This window comes from Epinephelus lanceolatus, chromosome 4 (assembly GCF_041903045.1).
Source record: "Epinephelus lanceolatus isolate andai-2023 chromosome 4, ASM4190304v1, whole genome shotgun sequence".
Classification (NCBI taxonomy): domain Eukaryota; kingdom Metazoa; phylum Chordata; class Actinopteri; order Perciformes; family Serranidae; genus Epinephelus; species Epinephelus lanceolatus.
Window position 1 is genome coordinate 28,205,801 of NC_135737.1, and position 24,661 is coordinate 28,230,461.

The 24,661-nt window shown below is 41.9% G+C and overlaps 1 protein-coding gene across 4 annotated transcripts in view; it reads left to right on the forward strand.

The window, feature by feature from the left end:
• grik4 (glutamate receptor, ionotropic, kainate 4) overlaps window positions 1-24,661 on the forward strand; it is a 438,583-nt gene that overhangs the window by 285,043 nt on the left and 128,879 nt on the right. For all 4 annotated transcript variants that reach the window (XM_078167104.1, XM_033632251.2, XM_078167102.1 and 1 more), the window contains exon 6: window positions 17,106-17,271. In XM_078167104.1, coding sequence (XP_078023230.1) covers window positions 17,106-17,271 — 166 coding nt within the window. The remainder of the gene's footprint in view (window positions 1-17,105; window positions 17,272-24,661) is intronic.

Genomic DNA, 24,661 nt, shown 5'->3' on the forward strand with positions numbered 1-24,661 from the left:
AACAAAACACTGCATCAATACATTGTGATGAAAATAATTAAATTATAAATAAATCCTTTGATTTTAGATAAGCTGATAATGTCATTAGCTACAAATTTCATGCACTGTTACACATCGTTGCATAATATAGTTTTCATTTTCTTTAATCATAGCAGTGATTGTGTTTAAAGTTTTATCAGCTTTAGAGCTTTAGAGTAGCTTTATTTTGCCTCAGGCTCTGCAATCTCCAACCAATTAGAGATAAAGGAACTGTGTTTAAAATAAGCAGAATTATCCTTTAACACCGCCTGGCGCTGTGTTTACATGTGTGAATCAAACAGATTGCTGCGTGGATTAGCAGGGCGGCATCTTTTCTGACTAAAGTGCTTAAGCAAAGTTCATTCTTGACCTTGATTAAAAAAAAAACTCAAGCCAAAGTCCTCTTATAAGCATATTTTTTTTTACAGCATTTAATGTTTTACCTCATCTCTCCATCAGCAGATTTAGTTTGCTCAGTTGTCATAGAGACAGCTTGCTTGTATCTTATGTCACGTAATGATAGGTGTTGATGTATGGATGATTGACAGTTGAACAAAATTGGAATGTGGTTGAAAGCTCAGGGCTAGAGAGTGGACAATGATTTAAGTGTTGTGTCTGTTGTTGTTGTCAAAGTGTGTTGTGCTGCTTCTGAAAATGTCAGAATTATTTTGGATAAAAAATGAAAACTAAAGGTTTTTTCACCCCTAGAGATAAAATGAAAACAAAGACACAAAAATACAGAATATTTGTTGATGACTTTTTCGCCTCCAAACCTCTCACACCAAGGCAGATGAATATTTGTGTCCTGCATATTCCACCAAAAATTAAATGTTCGTATCGTCACAAAGTCAGCAGTGTCATTGTTGTTTTTACTGTAATAAACCCATATTGACCCTTCACTAAGTCTAATGCAATCGTTCCAGATTTCCTTCATTGTCAGGCTGGTTTTGTGGATTTGGAGCTAAATGTTGTGCCTGGGGCACGTCGTGTATTAATGATACTCGTTACCTGGAGAGGTTGGAAAAGGATACGTTTCTTCCCTGTTCCAAAACCAAAATCAAACCCTGAAAAGTGTAGGGTTAGCTAGCTAGCTACTGAAGATACAGCCTACTGAATGTATACACATGCTGCTTTTGCTTTTTAATGATTATAACAGTGAAACAAAGACCGACCCTGCTGTACAGGAACCAGTGAAGGGAAGCAGGGAAACTTTGCTGATATTCAACCAGCTGCGTGTCATCACATTGTGCATGGATCCTTGCCCGTCCTGCGGCAGAGGTCCGGGAGCTGGCAGCAGCACGGGGGCGAAGCCAAACGCGGTTCATCTGCACACACTGCGATGCCACACAGCTGGTTCAATATCAGCAAAGTTTCCCTTTATATTCATTGTCTTCTGTGGCGATCAGCAGTGATGTGGTGGTTCACTTTTACACTGTGATCTGTAGCCTATAGTTGGGCTTTAGCTTCTAACTATCTTTGTCTTTTTAACCTGTTGTTGCTGCTGAGTCAGTTTGACATCCTGGATATATCCTTCAAACACAGACTGTAGACCCCTCTGTCTGCTTCTCTCTGGAATCACTGTTTCATTTCTCCAAAAATATGATAATATTTCTTCAGGGAGTGCAGTTAGTTACAGTGTGCTTACTGCGCCAGCTTGTCAGACCATCACAAATAAATGCTCATTGGTCAGTTTATAATGATCAGCTTGTAACACTGGGGCTGCAGAGCTCGGTAGATTTCTCAGAGAAAGACAGTGAGCTCTTATGCTTCCACTGCTGGTAATTATAGAAATAATAACTGATGTAACGCTACTGTTATTCCTACCTTTCACAACAACTACATGTAATTGTTGACACACATGTTGCTCATGGCTAATGGCAGCTAATGCACATGGAAATGTTTCTTTATGTGTTACCATGGAAACAAAGTATGCCCTTTTGTCAGCTTCTCACGGTCATAAGCCAGTTGAACTTCTGCACTTTCCCAGATGTTCTTTTTGTGTTCATTGTCTCTATATTGTTCCCTTTGTTTAGTGACTATATGAAGAGAATGATGCCAAAGAAAATCTATTGATCGCGCGAACAAATGTCATTATTTTGTTGGTTGGCTCGTTTTTGTCGGCATTTGAAATTTTGAGATATTGAATATGTGTAACTACAGTACAATACTTTGCTATTTAGCTCGTAGCGTCAGATCCTGCCACTTAACTTTTCCTGCAAATAACTTTTTCACCTAACTACATTGCCAGATTGTGGTGTTGATTAGATTTGGTTGGTCATGATGCACTTCAACAAGATCTACCGAGCACCGGCACAATCGCGCTGTTGCCTGATTGTTCTTTTTTTTGCTTAAAATGCTACCCAGCCCACTTTTGTGTCATAAACCAACTGAAGATGATCTCGACACAAAGTCAATGAACGACCTCCATTCTTCTGTCGATATTATAAACACTTCTGTCCTTTGCTGCTTTGATATACACTATTCTCCTCTTTCCTGTGTATTTGTCTCCGTCCCTTACACCCTACCACAGTTTTAACCAATTTTCACCTCTCTGCCTTTGTCCCTCCTCTAATATCTGCTATTACTGCCCTTAAACAAGCCCCAGCTCTCGTCACTCTCTTTGTCCTTGTTCTTACCTCTTTCTTTCTTTTTCTCCCGTCTCCTCTCGGACCTTATTTTCTCATTTCACCTCCTCAACCTGTCTCTTCCCTGACATTTCCCTTCTCCAACTTCTTCTCAGACACCTGCAATAGATGACTACCAGGTCAAGATCCACCATTGTTAAGAAAACTAATAGAAAATACTATTCAGGAACCTGCTCCCTCTCTCCCTGCCTCTCCCTAATCACCCTCCATCAGTCTCACGCCGAATCTCGATGTCTGAGTGCATAGTGGTATTAGTTCTGCTGTGTCGGTCTTGTTCTGCTCAGGGGGTCAGCTTATGGTTCAGCTCTCCACTGTAATTGGGCTTTAAAGCCACTATATGTAAAATGAAATGCTGTCCAGCCAGGAGCAACGTTGTTTTGTCAGCAAGTGACACATCATTGATCACAACCAGTAATCAGATCTGATTAAGCAGAGCTGATCTGCATTTTTTTTGCAACTCACCCAGCTGGAGGAAGAGCCACATCTCTGTGATATATGGAGCTTGAATTGGAAAACTTAAGCTGCAGCTGGCTTATTTGTGGCAGTTCAGGAGCAATAAGGTGCCTGTTGAATCTCAATAGGATTTCTGCATTTCTTAGACACTCACAGCTTAGTATTCTTTTTATCCCCCATTCAGAGAAGACACGTAAAGATGAAATGTAATGCAAATTAGCTTTTCAGTTCTACTTTAATACAATGTATGACGTTAGCCCACAGCTGAATGCATCTCACATCCCAACACTGAAGTTTCATCCATTTATTTCACTTTTTTTTTTGCACTCGACATCCAATGTCATCATTAGAATTCATTAGGATCCAAAGAAAGGGACTATCAAATTTGTCCTCCAGTGTTTTTTTAAAGGTACAAAGACATTCTCTGTGATTCAGTGCTACTTAGTTTTATGTATTTGTGTCCGTCTGCCTGTGTCTTTGTGCTGGAAAGTCTTACGAATTAGATCTTAGACTCAAGAATGAAAGTAAGAAAAAGGTTTAATGGCAGGTGCTCAAGTGAAGAAGTCTCAGAAGTGGAGCTGCATCATCCCTCCTGCATTTATTCCCCTTTTTGGAAACAGGAGAGCTTGATACTGTGTGCATCAAGCTAGAGTTTATGAACTTCTAGTGCTACTTAATGGCAGGTCAGTATAGTCAGTGGCTGTTCCCTTTTGTGTCATTTAAAAATTCTCAGTATAATACAGTAGATGATTTTATGATATCAGTGCTACTGAGAATTAAATGTATGAAGTACACTGTGATGTATTCAGGGTCACAGTGACAGACATCTTCCTACTTATTTTATACTGTAAATATTTTGTCCATACATGAACTCAAACAGCAGATACAGATGTAAGTGTCCATAGGTTTCACATGAGCCAAGCACTTTGCATTGGTCATTACTATTGCCATTTAAGAGAGTGGTCTTAGATTTGTATTTAAAATCTACCATTTATTTTTCAATGCTGATCTTGTTAACAGGTGTTAAGCATGTATTTAAAGTACTAGCCAAGACGATCAAGATGGCCTCACCATTATGTTCATGTTTGAAATGGTTTATGTATTTGTCATGTTTTGCTTACCTATTATATTTTGCTGTGAAATACAATGTTTTCTGCATTCTTTTGTGTAAATCTGGTTTTCCATAAATAATGTTTAGATAGTTATTTTTGCAACCCAACTAATAGTGGATTTTTGAGGCAGACTCCAGTTACGATATTTGATCCAATGACATGTCAGCTGTTATGCAATTTTTCACAGAAAAAGAAAGCAATCATTTTTGATAAAGATAACTTAAATTTATTTTTTTAAACACTTGCATTTAAAAATATTGTCACTTTGGAGAAGTTGTAATCATTATCATCATCAATTTTTTTTTTTTTTTTTTTTGAAAAACAGATCAGTAACTCAGCCACTGGTCAGGTTGGTTCTGGTTTATTTAATTTTTTTGTATATTTTATGTTTCTGCATGAATGCAACTTCATATTTTAAGTAATGGATTGTATTTTCTTTTTTATATGATGTATGTAATTTTGATCTTTCTTTAGTAATTTCTAATTTTAGCGCAGGATGGTATTTTTCTCCTCTGAACACTTATGGAGGTGTGTCACCTTCAAAATGGCCTCTCACTGTGATCAATTGCTGTCACCCGCCTGCTATTACGTATCAGTCAGGATTGGGTGACACCCCCTACCATGTTTATAAATGTTTGCTGGACTCCTGTCCACCCTCTTGCACCTTGACAAAGACCTTATGGTCGAAACTGGCCAGTGTTTTGATGTAAGCAGCCATATTTTTTGAAAAAAAGGCTTTTTAACTTTTTTTTTTTTTCAAGTGCATTTGTTCCTGCTCTACGCATGAGTGCCTGAAGTTCATTTTTTCTTCCCACTAACTTGTCACTGTCCTCAGGTGGACAGATTATGTAATTTATGTACATGTACATTATGTAATGTAACATATCTTGTACATTTATGTACTGCAATTACTTCCTACCACTAGACTACCTGCCCCTACTTTCTAACTAATCAGCAGATTTATGCACATATAACAATATGTCTGTGACCAGGGCTGTCACTTTTCCCCAAATGCAAGATCAATCAAACTTGAAATGACATGCAATTTGTTCAAATGCATGCAAATGCCACCGACAGAAGGTCCCGTGTGGTGTCATACAGTTGCTCTGTGTGTGTTTTGAGATTGTGGAATTTTACATCAGTACTCCAGTTCCATCACGACATCCTGAAACACCTCTCCCCAAACAATACCAGTGGGCCGCATATTCTTGCATATAAATCTTGCCATCTTGGCAGTTTTTACAGACTTCTGACAACGGACCTGCTGAAGCTGAGTGTGCCGAGCAGTAGGCAGTCAGATGAGGTTGTACACTGTCATTGCTTTACTGCTCTGTGGTGTCTCCGCCACATAAATTGGTTGGCAAGCTAATGCTACCAGGTGCAGATCTGTTGTCGTTGTAGAGCAAGACAGTTGCTTCGTACAAAGTTGACGAACAGCCTTGTCTTTGGTACTTAGGGTGCTTTCAGACCTAGAATTGTCTTGCTTTGGTCTGAATCAGGGGCTGGTTTTGTTACAAAGTTGCATAATTGCCTAGAGTTGGTTCGTGTTCTCACTGGGGCATTTTCAAGCAGACCAGATCAAATGCCTTGCTCGAGAAAGCTGCTCTTGATTGGTCAGAATTTCCATGTGGGAGAAATCCAGGAAGTAAATAAAACATTGAAGAAGAGTACACTTGCAAGATAAATGTGACACTTTCTAATGTCACAATGGAGGGACAACTACATGGGTTGATTTTAGCGCTGCTCATCGTGGACTATATTGCTGTCATTGTTCATTTTAGTCAAATCATACAGTTTGAAAACGAGGCGCGGCTCCAACTAGAAAACAATGTTTTGATGCATTAGATGTGCTGAATGTGCATATTTAGGCAGTACAGGAGGAGGTGCACATTAATAATCCTCCAGGACTGTTACATGCTCATGTTTAACCCAAACAATGTGTCATGTGACTGCAGTTGGTTCAGGTCGAGGTCAGAACACGTTCTCCACAAACGAACAGTTTGGTTCTAACTGGGCCGAGACCACCTCTTCATAAAGGTCTCGGTCTGGTTGTTTTGGTGCGTACCCGATTGCAATTTGTGTGTTCACAGCTGCCCAAACGGACCGCACTTAGGGGGCAAATGAAGTTGAGTTTGACTGAACCGAACCAAACAGGGCAGGTGTGAAAGCACCCTCACTTTTCCATGTCTAATGTAGAACCCATAATACTTCCATACTCTCAGATGCTTTGGCTTCGTGATTGTCCACTCAGGACAGCTTTGCACACAAACATTAGCACCATTAGCATCTTTGCTCAAGCTTAGTTTGCTGAGAGGTCAAGAGGGCATCCAATGGGTCAAGCTAATAGTGAAATTTTAGAGCACCCTCTGCTGGATCACAAAGCAAACTACTGCAGACGGTCTGCTGGCTTATAAATGGTCTGCTGCATTTATAGATTGTAAATTTAGAATTTCAACAGGTCAGTAAAGTTTGAAAATGAATTAATTAATGTTTGAACAAACAGTGACAGCTCTGGTCGGTGATAAGCCAATTTATCAATCACTGCAGTTGTTGTTTTAAAATTTTAAGAACACACATGTGAAGACATTTATCTCTGAATCTCAGAAGTATTTCCTGTCATACATGAAATGGCAACATTTATTTAAAGATATACGTGATCGTTTGGTGAATAATATGAAAGTATGCACAGTATTCTGTACATTAATCAAATGTAGCACATAGACGCTTTTTACCTGCAGGTGCTTGTCTTAATACTCGTAGCTGCTCAAGCTACATAAACCAATGATTAATAATGAGTTTAATTTAATTCAGGTGATGACTAATACCTGATACCATAATTAATTTCTATAAGGTTTGCACACCTTGGCATACAAGTGCACAAATCTGTTTGTACAGTTGAGTAAAAGAATGTTGATGTCAAGCTGAGTGTCACTCCGTATAGGATTCCTCTGTTCAGTCTGCTTGCAAACAAAACGCAGGTGCTTCTTCTGTCTCTGCCTGATCATAATTAGAGGAGCACAGCTGCTGTCTGCACCTCTGCTGACCCTTTTCTCACAACACCATTGATCTGTCTTGTCAAGGCTGTACCAGCAGAACCGCCATGTGCATATCCAAATCCACTATCTTGTCATCAGGAAGCAGTCTCTTGATTTGATCACTGAGATGAAAGCAAGGGAAAAAAGAGTGACTCCCAGGTGAGCAGCAAGCAAAATGGATTTCAATTTAGCTTATTGTTGTCGTGAAGAGTATGAAAAGGAACTCTGCTCCATGTTGTAATGTTGCCTTTGTTATGTCGTAGTCAGCTGTGTCAAGCAACGGGTTTTTGTGGAAGGAGACAATGCTTAAACCAGCTGATGTCGCTCATCTTTTTCTGCCAGCTGCTCGCTGAATTAATGCTCTGCCGTTTTCAGTTTGTGAACTGAAACTCATTAAGAACATCTGAGTCTTTTGTTCCTCCATCAACATGTTTGTGTTTTACTCAAAGGCCAGGTTCTCCAAGATTTGTCAGCCAACTGCTTATCAGTGTTGTTGTGTAAAGTTGAGCTGTGCTTCGTTTGGGTGGTGTAAGTCAAATATTTGGCTAGGTTCCCAGGACTAGACTAAGCCGGATGTTAGATTAAATTAAAAAAAAGTTTTCCCTTCAAACCTCCCTGTAGAAAATTACAGAAGCAGTGTATTGTTACAAATATGTTTTTCAATGCTTGATAAACACAGATAGAACTGCATTAGGCATTTAAGAGCATATTTACTGTTAAATGTTGCCTTGTTAAATCAGGTATGAGGCTTGAGTCAGCTCCCCTCATCAAATTAGTGGTTTCTTTCTCTCTATTATCCTCACTGCTTGCAATAATACCAGCACAGCTGGTAGGAAAACAGGGGAGTTAAAAAAGCAATTCTTTCTTTTCTCACAAAGACATTTGCTCTGAAATAGGGCAGTGGAGTGGGGAACAGGCCTCTCTGGAGGAAAGCAACTTTTTTCTCTCTGAACTGGCTGATCAATGAGATAGAGATCTCGTGGTCAATGTTCCACTCTCCTAAAAGGCACCATGGGATCCGCAGCCCACTTCATCTTTATCACTGGTCTGCTTCGGCTCTGACCGCAGGGACGTGATGCAGGATCATTACTACCACAAATAGAGATCTGGCTTCATGGGCTGAGACTGGGATGAGCTGGCGGGCCAGGATGGAGATTGTTGGTTGGGCGGTGTGACACTCTCATATCTCGGGTGTCTCATCTCTCCCCTTTCTCTCCCACAAGGTTTTCTCCTGCCTTTTCTGAATACCAACAGCTGGTCTCCCAAATCTCCCATAAACCTTTTGGTTCGAAAGGGGATCAGGTAGACATAATAGACTACCACCTGCCCTCCTCCATCTCCTGCCACCCTGCAACGCCACCCTTGCCAACTCCACTCCAGCGTTCCAGCCTTGGCATCACAGTTGCTGACTGATGGACAATGTCTCCAACAGCATCTGTTCTCTAATGCTCAGTAGCCAACATTATTCTCTGGCTGGCAGTAGGGCTACATCCAGCCAGGTTTCATGTTCTGTGTTCTGCTATTGGTTGGTTGTCTACAACTGATGATCTTCAGACTGATTAGCTATATCTGACGGTAAATGAACTGTTCTCCGTCTGGCCTCTGCAAAGCTTGTATTCAGCTCACTGAGACGGAATGGCCGCTGTCCACTTGGCTGCGGTGCTTAGTGTTTTCAAGGACAGTTCAGTCTTTCTGCCAAGCCTGTGTTGTATGCTAATTGATAGCCAGGTCAACATGCGATAATGTAAATGAGTCGCTTCAAGCATCACTGATCAGCGGCACTAATGCTAGCTTTCCTACAGCCATGCCCAGCACGTTCCAAGACCCATAAAAGTGCGGTGATACTTTATTAAAAAGAGTTTTGTATTGCTGCCCCTCTGAGTCCAAGCCAACAGATGTAGTTGCTCATTATGTCTCTGCTCTCCATATGGCACTGCTGCACATCCACCTCCCCTCGCTCGGACCCCCTCCCGGTAGGCTCCTGTTAGGTTCACAGCAGACAGGTAGCAGAATGACTTGGGTGCTTGTCAGCTCAACAACCGAGGCAACCCACAGCTTGTTGTACTGGACGGAAGGGAAATTAGCTTTCACCTTCACTCCAGCTCACAGCAACAGTCTCCTCACTAATGCCCGGTCAGATTTGAAACTCCCCTACTTGAATGTAACCTCGAATTTTCCATTGAAGAGGGGTTATCAGAGGGTATTGGTAAGCTTATACAAAGCAATAAAAAAAACTCTGGCTGTTTCCAACAAGCGGCCAACAGCGCATCACTGGCTTGGCAGTTTGAAAATGTGCCAGTTCGTTTTATTCCTTGTTTTAATAGCTAATCTGAGCAGATCAGAGTGCAATCTCAGTGTAATTAAGGCAAGTATATTGTAAGCACATTATAATTGGGTTGAGGAATTTTTGCTGCCAGACAAAGGTACCTCCTTTTCCCCACTGTTCATTGTGTGTGCAAGAGTGTATCAATGTGCGTGTGTGTGTGTGTGTGCGTGTGTGCGTGTGTGTGTGTGTCTTACTTGTGCAAAGCCTGTGTCTTGTGAGAGCTTCCTCATTAAATGCCTGTCAAACCTCTGTCTGCAGACCTGCCAGCCTTTCTGTCACACTGCAGGAAACACACACATACACACACACACACACACACACGGACAAGAGCACACGGAGTGAGCTGACTCTTTCTGTGTCATACATACACTTGTATCTTTTGTGGTTTGGGCTGCAGATACACCCCTTAATTTTTCGTCGTAACTTGGGCTATTGTTTTTTCAAGACTGGTGTCAATACGTTTCCTGAAATTCAATACCAAAACAATATATATTTTAATACCTGCCAAGAAAATCATGCATAATATATCTTGAACACACAGCAATTGTACATGTGCCTAAGACAGTGATTATTATCTCAAGGTCCAGTGTGTAGGCTTTGGGGGCATCTATTGGCAGAAATGATATATAGTATTCATAACCATGTTTTTATTAGTTTACAATCATCTGAAACCAGGAACTGTTGTATTTTGGTCACCTTAGAATGAGCTGTTTATATCTACATACGCAGCAGGTCCTCCTTCATGGAGTCTGCCATGCTGTTCTACAGTAGCCCAAAAGAGACAAATCATTGGCTCTAGAAAGGGCCATTGTGTTTTCATGTCATCCACCATAGTTCTCCTACATGGTCGGTACATGGGAGAAGTTACTGCAATTTCACCATTAGATGCCACTAAATCCTACACACTGGACCTTGTCAGTAGGAAATCGTGATGACAAAATCTCTAAGCCCTCGGAGGCTCCTCATTCATGTGAACTGGACTCTGCATTGACTCAGTGGTGTATCAAAGGGCTTTGGTGACGCTGGCCAGAACATGATGCAAGGACACATCCCTGATAGATTATTTTACAATGCAAATGCCGGATTTCTGTTTACCTGATAATTGTAATGACAAAGGATGAAATTATAACTTGTCTTTAATAACTTTCCAGCCCTGCAGTGTTTTGTCTGATAAGCTTTTAAACTCAAGGATCTACTACTCCAACTGGACTTCCCAGATTATATTTCTTTTTCTAGCTCAGGGCCATAATCACCTATCTAACATCAGGGCTACACAGAAAAATTTCACACACTATGACTTTTTAAAATAACTTTTTAAGGACATATTTAATGACCTTTTTATTAACGTTTTTCATGACATACTATACTATGACATTTTTATGACTTATGTGAGGTACGGCAGCACCATTTGCACAAACCTCATGCAGAATTGCAGTACACCTTCATATTAGCTTAGCCTGGTCATTCTCAACCACCTTAGGAGGTGTCTTCCATTGTGACCTTGGGACTTCCAGCCCATACTCAGTGCAGATGTTCCTGTACACTATGCCATCCACTTGGTTATGGCGTTCCATGTACACTCTTCCTGCCTGCATCTTACACCCTGCTCTTATGTGCTAAACTGTCTCAGGAGTGTCTTTGCACAGCCTGCACCTGGGGTCCTGTCTGTTTTGGTAGACCCCTGCTTCTATTGATCTCTTCTTAAGTGCCTGTACTCTATCTCTCTGCTATTGCTATGGCTCTGCTATATATCTATATAAAACATGTTTTTTGATGGAGGGCTGTTTTCAATCTGAACACAGTTTTTGATAGTTGGTGTTGGAGATATATTTCACTTGGCATCCAAAAAGCCCAATACTCAACTCTAGTTATTACATAATGACTACAGCATAAACAACTTTTATGACTTCCTGTTCTTATAGCAAACAAGTACTGCATCTTCTAAATAATAAATGAGAGCCACAATACTCTGCTTTAACTTGAAATGCATTTGTTGTCCACGGAGACCAAACAATAACAAAGCTAAATGCTGATGTTGTTATTGAATCCCCTGAAACTCCCCTGTATGTCCTGAGAAATGAACCAATAAACCGGAGAACATGAGACAGATTGCCTTTGACAACAGAATCAAATTTTAAACCGCTAAATTCAATGAGACCGTTTAATGAGCGCTGATTGCAAGCCCTCCGCCATACCTCACTCTCTGTTCCTGTCTATTATGTGTGTTTACGTTTCCTTCCCTGCACACGCTTTCCCCCGTCTCGGCCTCTATGTCGCTCACTTCATTGCTCTCTTTTTCTGTCAGTCAGACTGTCAGTTTCTCTCGATCCCTCTCCCCGATCCCTCCCTTTTTTCTGTCTTTCACTTGCACTCAGCCTCCCTGTCCTCACCCACCCTTCATTCCCCTGGCACACGCCTGTCTTCCTCCGCAGCAGTCGCCATGGTATTTAGTTCTATTTACAGTGAAGCTAGCAGATTATTAAAAGCGGAGCGGTTACCTTGGGCTTTATTGTTTGCCTGAGATTTTCCTCCCCTCACAATTTTCAGATGTAATTAGTTTCACTCCCACACCAATAGTACGACTGCCCTGAGCAGATGCTTTTAAAAGACACTTCCATCTAATTTTGAATTACAGCTTGTTTACTACTATCTACAAGTTGTTTACATTGCTACTAATAATTGTTAATAGATGAACACCAGCAAAACTTGCCTGAATTTTACTGCTCTCTCCACTAATACTATTGAAATAAATGAATAATACATGTAGGAATATTTGTAAGCCACAGAATGGATTGAATATCTACTTTGAAATTGAAGAATAACCCCTGTAAGACAAAAGGATTTTTGTGACATCTTGTCTCAATTATGTTGAAGATGAATGGCTCAATCAGTCACTGCAGATGGTGGAAAGATGATGCCAGTAATGCACTGTGAGCATGCAGAAATTACAGACAGACAGAACCTGTAAGCAGCATTGATTGGGCTGCTGAAACAAGCAGTGAACACACCACTGACACATTGGCTGAGCAACACTGAGAGGAACTACAGGGCTCATGATATTCTGTTTGTGACTACGAGAGACCCTTTTCATTTTACACGTAGTCATTTGATCCATTGTTATTGCAAGATACTGATTAGCACAGCTTTAACAATCATCACATACCCAAACAAAGAATGGCATTGTCCATAACAGTAAATCAGAAAGTCATTATTTGTGATTAAAATGTGCCAGCTTGGCATTCAGCTGACTCACTGTAGATTAGTACCCAGGACTGCTGGCATGGCAAACGTGTGAGTTTTGCTGCAGAGCTCCACTGAAAGTGATGCAGCTGTTCGGTTCAGAGTCTTTGAAGCGCTGCCCTGCAAAGACACATGTAGGAAAGATTTTTCTGTTTTTATTTTTGGGATTAATCGACCAGCAGAGTGACTGATACTTGCTGTTGGTTGCAGATAAGAAGTCTGGCAAGCGACTTTGATGTGGCAGACAACTTGCTGTTAGTAATGTGGAGATTGATTTTCTCTGCTTGGAGTACCCCTGTTTTAACTCAAGTCTTGATTCACAACACTTTGTCACTCCACCACATGAGGAGGATAGTGACTGCCACAGTTTAACAACCAATTAATCATATTGCTGTAACCGTGGGGGGAGTGTGTTAAGGCATGATGTATAGATAAAGCCTCGCTGTAAGCTACATTTAGCCAACAGCTCCCTTGTGAGTGCTAAATGCTAAAAGCTATGTTTAAAATACAGCGATCATGCAGGTTAAGTGAATTCTTGCATCTTAATGAAATGTTTCCATATGTTTTTTTGGGAAATATATCAGGATGTCTAATTAAATATTTGTGTGAGTCAAGGCTGCATGCTGTGAAACTTGATGATGAATCAAGACTCATAGCCAAGTGAGTCCCCAGAGATGCAGGCGTTGGTAGCAATAGGGTCCAACGGGCCAGTGGGACAGAAAAGGACAAAGTGAGAATGTATCTGTGTGTGTGTGTGGGAATATGCGTGAATTTGTGTAAGCTGCTTTCTAAGCCCCCTGCTGCCTCAGATACAGCCTATTGAAGCGTGTCAGGTTTCTAAGTGAAAGGGGTCGGGTAGCACCAGTCTGCAGTGCTGAAAAGGAAGGAAAGAGCGTGTGGGAAAAGGGGACAAGTGGGGAAAAAAAGAGTAAACAATCTGGGATGCGCAGAGGAGCAGGGCAGAAAGAGACAGAAATGAGAAAAAGATAGTGAGAAATTGTACAAATGCAACGGGGAAGATGAAGGACACACCTGAACAGGGGCACATTTCCCCAGTGTGGTGTACGGCTATTACCCAGGTTTTAGGACTCCTTGAGAGGACTGAATGGCGTTCCAGCAGGGGCTGTCAGTAGTGGACGCACCTCCATCCATCCAGACACCCAGGGACTCCATTACACCCTGATGGGCAGGGATGGAAAACCAATCGAGGGGATATGGGGACGAGGGAGAAAGCAATGTATGGGCGCTGGGAACCACACAGACAGGCAATCTGCCATGATGAAGAGGCTCCCTTCCCTGTCCCTCCTCTCGGACCCAGCATGTCCTCCCGCATCCCCTTCAAGCCCCACTGCGCTCTACTGCAATGCCTTGGCAGCTGACCGACCCGACACCTGCCACACTCATTCGCACTCTCTCCCCGCTTCTCCTCCTCCCAGGCCTCACTGTAAGCCCTGGCAGCATGTATCGGTTCACATCATCACATGGAGAACTGAAGCAGAGATGGATTTCATTGGAGATAAATAGATGGCAGACATGTTTGAATTGGGATGGAATGAAATTTATGATTTTTTCTGAAGTTCAGCAGATTTGTGGGTGGCTCCGGTCCAGATTTGTTGCTGTGCTCAAGGAACGTTGAAGGCTGCAAGGTTAGCTGCAGTGTACTTAACCTCCACTCCGACAGCCGAGATAAGCCTGCACTAGACATACCTGTTAGTGCAGTGGGGGCGGTATGATAAATTCATTAGTGGCGCCTAAGGAATACAGATATTTATATAGCAACAGCAAATCTACGTTGTGATAACACAGCAATCAATCTCACTGAAGATTGTATGCCTCACAATAGGGCTAGGATAGAAGGATTGTGTATTTATTGATTCTTACTGAAGGCTTGGCTGGCTTTCTTTTACTTACTTCTTGTGTTTGATCTTTGCTCTACTGGCAATACATGCACATTTTTACATATGTTTCTGCGTTTTAATGTGTTGTTTTCCCCAGCGTGTCAGTCGATATATATGAGGTCTAATTTTAAGTATGTTGTTTATTATTGAGCATATGGGGATATGGATTTTAGATGTACAGAGTTGTCTGTTCTTGACTTTTTTGGACTGAGATACAGTTTCTATTGTTTTGACTAGTTCAATACATTCATTAAATGTTAACAGTGACTATGAGGTTAAAGGATTACCTTGTTATGTTGAATTTGTGAGGAAAACGTTATTTTTCTCTCATACCTATGGTGGATGAAGAATCCAAAACCAGAGAAAACTCTTAATGAATCTAAGTCCTAGACGATCATGTTTAACAACAGCAAATATATATCAAAAGATCAGTGTACATTCTGAAAGAAAATTAATTCTTTAAAACACTTAACTGTCTCTTAGTCAAGATGAAAAATTCCTTTTCAGAATCTTAAGAATCACATCACTGAAACAGATAATCAAAGGGTGGGACAAAAATAATTCCCCTTTTTTCTCTATTGTTATCATAATGTATTGGCTGTTTATATCTTTTATATTTTTCTTAACTTATTTTCCCTTTAACTCTAAGCAAAAACTGTGTTTGTCAGTGGAGTCTGTCATTGAAAAGAGCGTAGATTAGGTCTTACTTTTACTTTAATTCCGCGTCAGAAGAGCCTGCCTGTTTGGGAATTACTGAGCACACAACTGGATAAATAAGACTCGGATTATACTGCATAAGTTGTGTGAGAGTTTGTTAAATGATGTTTTCATATTGTTTTGTTGTTATTAAATGTGGACCCCTATGACTTCAATTCATCAACAGTTTTCTCCGTTTTTGGATTCTTCGTACATCATAAAGGCATCCGAGAAAAACAAATTTTTCTTCACAAACTCAATATAACACGGGGTGAGTTATTAATATAGCAATAGTATTTTAAGAGGTGTAGTGTTCCTGTAAGATGCTAACTTAAAGCTGCAAGGGTGTGTAAAGATGTCCACACCCATTTTGGATTACTGGTGTAGATAGATTTAGCATCTGTCACACACAGTTCCCAAATTTTGGGACAGTGCATCAGGAAAACAATCATTTGGATACATACAGTACTTATTCATGGCCCAACAGTGGAATAATCTTGACTGGTCAAGTTAGTTTCGAGTCCTCAGTCATGTAAGTGTGCATAAGTACATCTGCACCATCGAGGCCAGTTTCATGACCTTAGTCTATCTGGTGTCTGTTGGTTGAATGATGGTTGGATGGATGGTTTAATTACCTTACTGAAAGGCTGAATAGGTGGCCCAGTGTCCACTTTAGCTACTTTATCACTGTAACAGTTAAAGAAATCATGTGTAAAATGTAAATAATTGTGTATTTATTCGACCGATTTTAAAGTTTTATCACATTTTGTTCCTGAAATCCACCCTGAATCCAGCCTTCTTCTTGAGGACCCTGATCCTACCAAAATGTTTTGAACACACAATGAAGGTTTGATCCGGATCAAAACCAAAACTGGATTACAAGACTTCATCTGTTTTCAGAATCTTTTTCTTCAAAGCACCCATTTTTAAGATTTGATCCAATCCCAAATTCAATCAGATTACTCCTGAACAACCAGGCCCCGGAGTACAAAGCCAATTCACCCAATTGTGACATATGAAACAGTGTTCAGAGTACACACCTGACAGTGATAGATGTGTTTTCATCATATAAACATCAATGATTATGACTCCTTGTTTTTTTTTCTTGCACAATAATCTAACAGCACTAATATTCATCCCCAAAATATACCCTGTAATTTGGTCAGAAATGCTGTGATACTTTGCGTGTTTCAAAAGTGACACCTGCAACATGCAGTTGAGCTGCTCCACAGTGAGCCGGGTAAACAAATGTTTTGTAACAGTGGGTGAGGGGGTGTTATACTGAAGATTTCTGCAGCAAGGGCTTGTTCTTGTGGGTGGAACAAAAATAAGTTTTTAGATCCATACTTGTACTTTACATGAGCTTCAATGCCTCAGTCACTGAAAATATGTGTGTTTTGAATATGCACATTGCAGCAGACCCCTGGGTTATCCGTGCTTGCAATTTATCACAGATTAAACCGATTTCTACCGAGCTACTCTTTGTTCTGGCTGTCTGCTTGCATTGTGCTATTTTTATTTTGCACTTCACACTCACATTTTCTCTTGTTGTGATCTCTTTTACGGTCGTCCTGTCTGCAGACGTCTGCTGCATTCGTAAACATGAGCATGAATGCGAACTGTCAGTCAACTGCAAATGATTAAAATGCAACAGGTAGTCTGACATCAGCGTCTCTCTGCAGGTACCCTATGTCAAGGTTGCTCCAGAGGACATTCTGAAGGTTCAGTTCCCCCGGTTTACCACTCTGGACCTGAGGCCAACTAACACCGACATCAGCCTGGCTGTGGCCGGCCTTCTCACCTTCTTTAACAGCACCACCGCCTGCCTCATCTGTGCACAGGCTGACTGTGAGTACAGCATTCACACCCTCACAACACAATCATACACACACCTGGGGAGAATCTGCCAACAAAGTGCAAACATTTTTGTTTAATGTCTGCTACCCTTTAACACGTGTTTGCACACATAAACCCCCCGCACGCATGCTGACTGTGTGAGATGCATTGCTTATCAACATCTCACCCTGTGACACGCTCCCTTCTGAAGCAGCTGCTGCACTCCACAGCTAAAACTCCCTCACAGCAACGTGCACAACATCTGCATCCCAAAATAAATCATGTCTACTGCGGAATCCTGTTTTTCTTTTTCACCGCCATCGTCATCCTCAAATTAGAATAATGATATAGCACATTGTACTGTGTGATGTATAATCTGTCTTCAGCCTTCAATGTCAGTGTGATGTCTCTGTGAAGACTCTGTGTATATTCTTAAAACACAGCCGGCTGATGATCAAAACGCACCGTAAAGACTGACAAAAAAAGAGAATGAGGATGGAGTTTGCAGCTGTATCCACCACTGATCTGACCGCCTCCTTGTCAAAGGCACTCGTTAGATTCTAAAGATACTAAACTGATTGACCTTAAAAAAAAGCTCGAAAATCTCAGCAAGGGAAGTTATTTTCGTAAATAGAGAGGAAGATTAAATCATGGCCTGTTCCCACCCTCTTGCAGTCCAGAAAGCAGTAATTACAACTCCCTAGACAAAGGCACCGTGACCCTGAGTGGCACCCGCTAACCTTTTTCCTAATCAGCGCAAGGCTTTGAAGAAAGGAAATAGGCTTGAGACATCACCCATGTGTCAGACAGCCTAGAGATGGCAATGAGCCACTGTGAACTGCCTACCCCGCCTATCTCAATTCTCAGTTCCTCTGCCTTTCAACTTCCTCTTCAGCTGTCTCTTGGTCTTTACTCCGCAGTCTCCTTTGATTCATGACCTTTAAGACGAGACTTGTCCCTTAAAGTTCTGTGTATTAAACCAAACCTTGTGGGGTTTTAGAGCTTTTTACGCAGTCAGTTATAGTAAATTAATGCAAATGTGAGGCTAGCTTATTTGGAACAATTTCTTTTCATCTTTTATCCAGCTTGCTAAAGATGCCATCCAGTTATGCAGACGCTGGAAGAGAATTAATTAAACTGACTAAAAGAAAAATACTGTATGTCTTGTTGCAGTTTAACCCAACCATGCTACATAATCCATTATAACTGCAAGAGTCAAAAATATGTCATTAGTTGTTTTTCCTTCTAGGTGTTCCTGTACCTGTCAGTCATTCTTCCAATTCAGGGCTCAGATCCTGTTTCTGTGACATTTATTCCACTGAGAGTTGATTAATACAGCTCTGGCGAGAATAGTGATAACAAGTGAACCTTTTAGGCACCCTCTGACTTTAATATTGGTGAGTTTGGGGAAAGGAAACTCATTTTAGCATTACTTTTCTTCTTCCCTCTGGATGTGTGTGGGTGTGCAGGTTGGTGGGGAGGTTCTTACTCTGTGTGAGTGGGCTAAGAGAGGACTGGAAAGGAAATTAAATGAAATGAAAAGAAATGAAATGAGGGGAGATGAGAGGCAGATAGAAAAGAACCAAGGGGAGTCCGAAATGAGAGAGGAGAGGAGAGCAAAGGAGAGGATGCTATTCGGCAGATGTGGCAGAGGTGAAATGTAGTGATTGGGGTGAGGAAAGGGGAGGTGGTAACCACACTGGAATTATACATTGGCAAAAAGAGGGAGACATTCCAGGAAATGACGTGGCCGTAGTGATTGCACCCTCTCATGTGACCCTCATTCATTCAATAGAAAATGCAGCAAATGGCAGTGTGCCTGGATTTATGTGTGTGTATGCATCCATGCATGTGTGTGTAGAGGTCCGTGTTCAGCAGTAGCATCAGTCGAAACCCATTCGACTTTGGCTCCGGCTCACCCAGCCCCACCCCCTCCCCGTCAGCTTGCACAGTAAGTTGGTTGGTTGGCAGCCTGCTGTCGGTGGCTCGTCCACATGTGCCGGCCTCATTAATCACCCGAGCCCGTGACAGCCTAATAGAGCGTGACCAATTCATGAATATTTTCCAGCCATGGCTGAGGAGGCAGGAGTGGAGGTGGAGCTGTGCCCAAAGGCGCAGTGCACACCAGGACAGACATTAATCTAGCTAACCTCCACTATGGACGGAAGTCTGTGCATGTAGCGCTGTAGCACTGGCCCAGAATAGTGTCAATGTGGTTACACTTTTGGGTGGCCCAACATGTTGTGCGGCTGTGGCCTCTGGTAAATTAAAAGAGACACGTGTAAAAATGCACGCACACATTCGCCTGCAGCACACACGTACACTGTGCACACATTCACATGCATGCTGTTCCCGCTCTGTGCTACAGCAGTGCACTTTCATTAGGGAGGTGATTGGTGCAGCTGTCAGTACACTGAAAGAGAAACATCCCATAAGCTCTGAAATTTAACTGGAGCTGCAGTGCAAGTACAGGATTTCAAAGTTCAATGAAACAGTAGGCCTCAAATGCTTGCAGAGCATTTTTCCACCTTAATTGGTGGAAGGTGGAGAGCAAGGTTTGCCATGTTAGCCTACTGCATTGTTCCACTGCAGCTACAGTAGAAAGCAACACTTGTATCAGTTTTCCACCATGATGTTTTGTTTTGTTTTATTTTGTTTTTTTTTACAGTGTGCATTATGCTAATTGCTCTTTTTTTCTGGTGATGATTGCATGCCTGTGTCATCTAATGAATTACAACTCTCTGTTACTCACTGTTTTTTAGGGCTGACCTACTGTCTCTGCATATTTCTATTTAGTATTAGCATCACTAACCTGTAATCAGTGTTAGTCAGGTGGAAGAGACATCTCAATGACTTGTAAAGAGGAATGTATACAGAGGTGTAAGAATGACGGGAACATAGTAATTGCAGGGGATGGTCTTAATGACTAATAATTATGTAATGTAATTATGCTGTGGCCACTAATGATCCTGTTGAAGGTGTTGATGTCAGTAGTCAAAGTGATGGTGGTGGCGATGGTGCTAGAAGTAGCAGCACTTTGTGGTTTTTAAAGCTTGTCATTGAATAGGTGGAAGACAGCTGGCTTTAGACTCCTGCTTTTTTGTTTTTGACTTAAGTCGACTCAGTAAAAACTGAGCATGGCGTTAGTTCAGGCAGGACACGATGTCAAGCTCAGCTCACATCCCAGCTACATCAGCTGATCTCAAACAGCCAGTCAACTGATGTAGCAGCTAATTGCTGGAAGGGAGTCAGCTGATAGATCACATGATTCTTTTCTATGCAACCAATTGGCGAATCTCATTCAGGGCACCCTATTTAAACTGCTCTGGCCTGCCTACTGTTGCTGCTTCCTCTGCAAGCTGCTTTGCAACCTGCCTCCACCCCAGCTCCTCCTTTTAATGCTGTGTCTGATTTATCAGTATCATTTCTGTTTGTCATTGATGCTGCTCTGTTCTGTTCCTGTGGGTGCTTTGCTGCTGCTCTCCCTGCCTCAGGCTTTCCATGTAGGCGCATGGAAGGGCAGAGAGGTTTGCTCTCTCTGCCTCAGGCTTTCCTTGTTTGCATGTGGAAGGGCAGAGAGGTGTGCTCTCTTTGCCTTAAGGCTCTCCACATAGGTGTGTGGAGGAGGCTTTCTACGTAGGTCTAGAAAAGGCAGAGGCCCCAGAACAGAGCCACACCGCCAAAAATAAAACTGCAAATGGAATAAAGTTTTCTTTGACTAAAGTGTTCCTGACTGAATGACATTTTTGGATCTGTGGAGAGTGGGTAGAGTTTGTGGGCTTAGGTGCCAACATGCAGTATTTTGACTCGCTATAGAGTAAAGTGCAAAGCCTACTTTTTTTTCTCAATTAGAAAAGATACAAAATGGATTTAGGCACAGTTACAGTTCCCCCATCGGTGCACACAGATCTGATGTTTTTGTCTGCTAATTTTAGTCTCCTCTCATGCCTCACATATAGCACATCATGATTTATTCACGAAGGCTGCTTTCATTGCACTTTGCATTTTGCTTTTATCGATACAAAAACAGTTTTGCAATGTTTTGAAGGCTTTTTTTTTCTTTAAAATTTTGACATTTAAACTCAAAATGTGTATAAAATCAGGTAAAAAATAACACTTTGTGACATTCTGGGTTAAACTCCTGCATGAAGCTTTCATCTCTTCCCCCATAATTTATTTCACTGTTACCTTTACTTTTAAGACAAAATAAAAAGCCAGAGACCTTTCAAACAGAACTATCCCTTGTGACACACTCTATAGGCTTTTCTCCAATGTATCAGGTTCACCTGAACTCTGCAATCTTTGCCTTTTGCCATTTACTCAAAGCATCTACCGTGGTTGTTTTGGCAATTGAGCACTTCCACTTGTCACACGGTAATATCAGACTCAAGATGTGAAACCTACAAATTAAGTTTTCTGCAGCATAAGTCATTTGTGGTTTCCAGTGTGATGTATGAAGAATGAATATTAATGCTGTTTGCAGGAACAACAGGAATGATCAGCAGGGGCACATTACATCAGCACCGCCACTGTGTGACAGGTGGATTATTGATGGTTATACTTTTATGGTTATTTGGGTTAATGGGCAGGGGAATATGCTCAGACATACTTTAAATGTTTTGACACATGATATTGCCTACAGCATTTTAAAGTGGTGCCCCCTATGGTGGCAAAGTCATAAAACTAGGTCTTACACTCTGCTCAAGGCTAAATGATGAGTCATCATCATAATGTACGGCTGTCATCAGGCCTTTTGGGTCTGTGTTAAAAGCTTCGTCTGTGACCGAAGGTTTCATTATACATAATTCACCTACACCTGTCAGAGTATTCGTATTCAGCTGCTGTACTACATTCACAGGTTAATGCTGTGTGTGTGCATGCGTGCTTGCATGCGTGTGTGCGTTCATGCAGGCACCCTGTGGTGACAGTGTGTGAAAGGTAAATTAGTGGTTGCCTGACTTGAATGTCAACTCTCACCTTTATCTGTGCGCCTGAGAGAGAGTCTGAGCCATGTGTCGTCCATGCCAATGAGGTGGTAACTAACACAGAAGTTTATACCTGAATACGTGTGAGGATCGTCTTTGATAATGCATTCCTTAGATTCAAATTTTAACTTTAAAACACATGCTCAACCACAACTTCCAATCTTATCTTAAACCTTAACACCTGGCCTGATGGGTGATCAGAAATGGTCAGACATGTGCTCTGTTGCACCCGTGACCACACCCAGCAGCAGACGTTGCGCTAGACTTTTTCGTCGCCGGTTATTTTGACCGACAGGGTCATAAAAATCCAGTCATAATCTATTTTTACCGGTTATTTTAATTTTCGTTTTTAAATGATAATAAAGATATTCAAAGACATTTAGTTTTCATTCGTTCATTTTTAATAAATCCAACAAGCAAATTATACTGTAAAGTGTGCATCCGCGCTCTGCTGCCACACTGGAAACTGGAATTACCAGCGCCACTTCAGCCACAGTTTTAAAGTCGGGGAACATTTCTCCCAGAGAAGTTATCAGAAGTTGGCGAGACTCTCTGAATGAGGGGTTTCCTGATCCTGCAAGCACTCGCTTCACCGGGAGGAAATCCCGCAGCATGCGCTCCTTCTGCACCAGTGGTTCAGCTGCACCGGTGTGTGAGCCGTGGTGGTCACAGACGCGCTCCAAAGCCTCCTGTCCATAGCTCTTCAGCGCGCACCCCGCCACGTGGGCAGGGGTGGTAATTGCAACCGGTCAAAATGACCGACGGCCTTCAGATTTTCCGGTCATTGTTGCAAATAAATGGTCAATGACCGATAATATCCGGTTAACGCGACCCCTGCCCAGCAGTGATGTTACAGGGTCCTGGAGTCCACCTGTACATCACTGCAGCAAGGTGAGATGTTAAACCACCTAATAGCCCTTTTATGCAGAGATTGCGCAATAGGGCCACTATGAGTTTCCTTCATTACATCAACTTTGCTCTTTTATACAGAACCAAACAAAGGCAACACAAAGCTGCCCTAGTGTGTGATGCTGGTGTACTGCAAAAGAGGTGTGACATGTGTGACAGGAATGACAGGAAACAATGGCACAACATGGCAATCACAAAAGTTTATCGTTCGTGTTATATGGCAGCTGATCTCCCCCTCTGCTTGAAGGGTAAGTGGCCATACATATGCCTAGTCTTTAACCGACCGGAAAACACAAGGTCAGGTACTGGGCACTACTACAGCTTCCAAGAGCACGGCAGCAGGTTGCATCTGAGGTTGCTAAGCAACCTTAACAAGCACTGTATCATAGCTTATTTACCTGAAATCCTGAGCACAGAGCTGATCTTCTTCCAGGTGCTGTTTATAAGTGTGCAGACCTATCGCCTAGTGGCACAGATGAAAAGCTCTGGCAGCACTGCACTAACATGATCAACTTTTCCATGTTTATCACAGACTTAATACTTACGGAAGAAGGGAAAGATATCTGTCAGCTGTGATTGGTTGTTCCTTGTCACATGACATGCGGTGCATGCTGCTGCATTCCAGAAGTTGAACTCAGTTCATCTCAAGGCGCAGCCATTGTGTCCCGAAAAATAGGCACTCGGGAATGCCACAGTAGCGTCGCTCTGGTGTTTGAGTGTACCGCCATGTGTCTACATTGAAAACAATGAATTTGAGGGCGCAAAAAATGCGGCATGTGTACGGCCTCTAAGGAACTCCAAGACTTCATTGTCCCCCCAAATTGCAGCCATTTTTGGTTGCTGTTCTTCCTCTTTGCTGCTTTTTAATGGCCACCTGAGGCAAGTTATTCTCCTCTGTCCCTCATGTTGAAATGCCCAACCTTACAGCAGATATAAACAGATTCACAGCCTGGTACAAAAAATGGATTTGCTTTCCACAACTAATTTCAACATTAATGACAACTGTAGGAGGGTTGAATTTTTATGTAACTCATTCATTTATTCATTTTCCATAACCACTTATCTTGATACAGTGTCATGGCGGGCTGGAGCCTATCCCAGCTGACACTGGGCGAGAAGCAGGATACACCCTGGACAGGTCGCCAGATTTTTTTTTATATTACTTGACTGTTGAATTTTTATTAAGGTTAAAGTTACACATAATTAAAGGCGGGCCGCTTTGAGTGTCAGGCTGTCTGCCGATGGTGTCCCCTGCTTCTCAGTCAGATCTACGCTCCCTCCTTCACAGAGCCAGCCTTTCTCCCAAATGTTGTCACTTCTAGTTCCAAAAAAACAAGATAGCAATGACTTAAATGCCAAAGTCGAGGCTTCAACACGGGAGTCCACAAACCCGTGCGTGATGTCATGATAGCTACGCCCATTATTTTCAAAATCTATGTGTTTAACAAGTGAGTAAAGTTGCAAGCTGCTAGAATTTTTCTCATTCACAAATGCCTGGTGTGGCACAA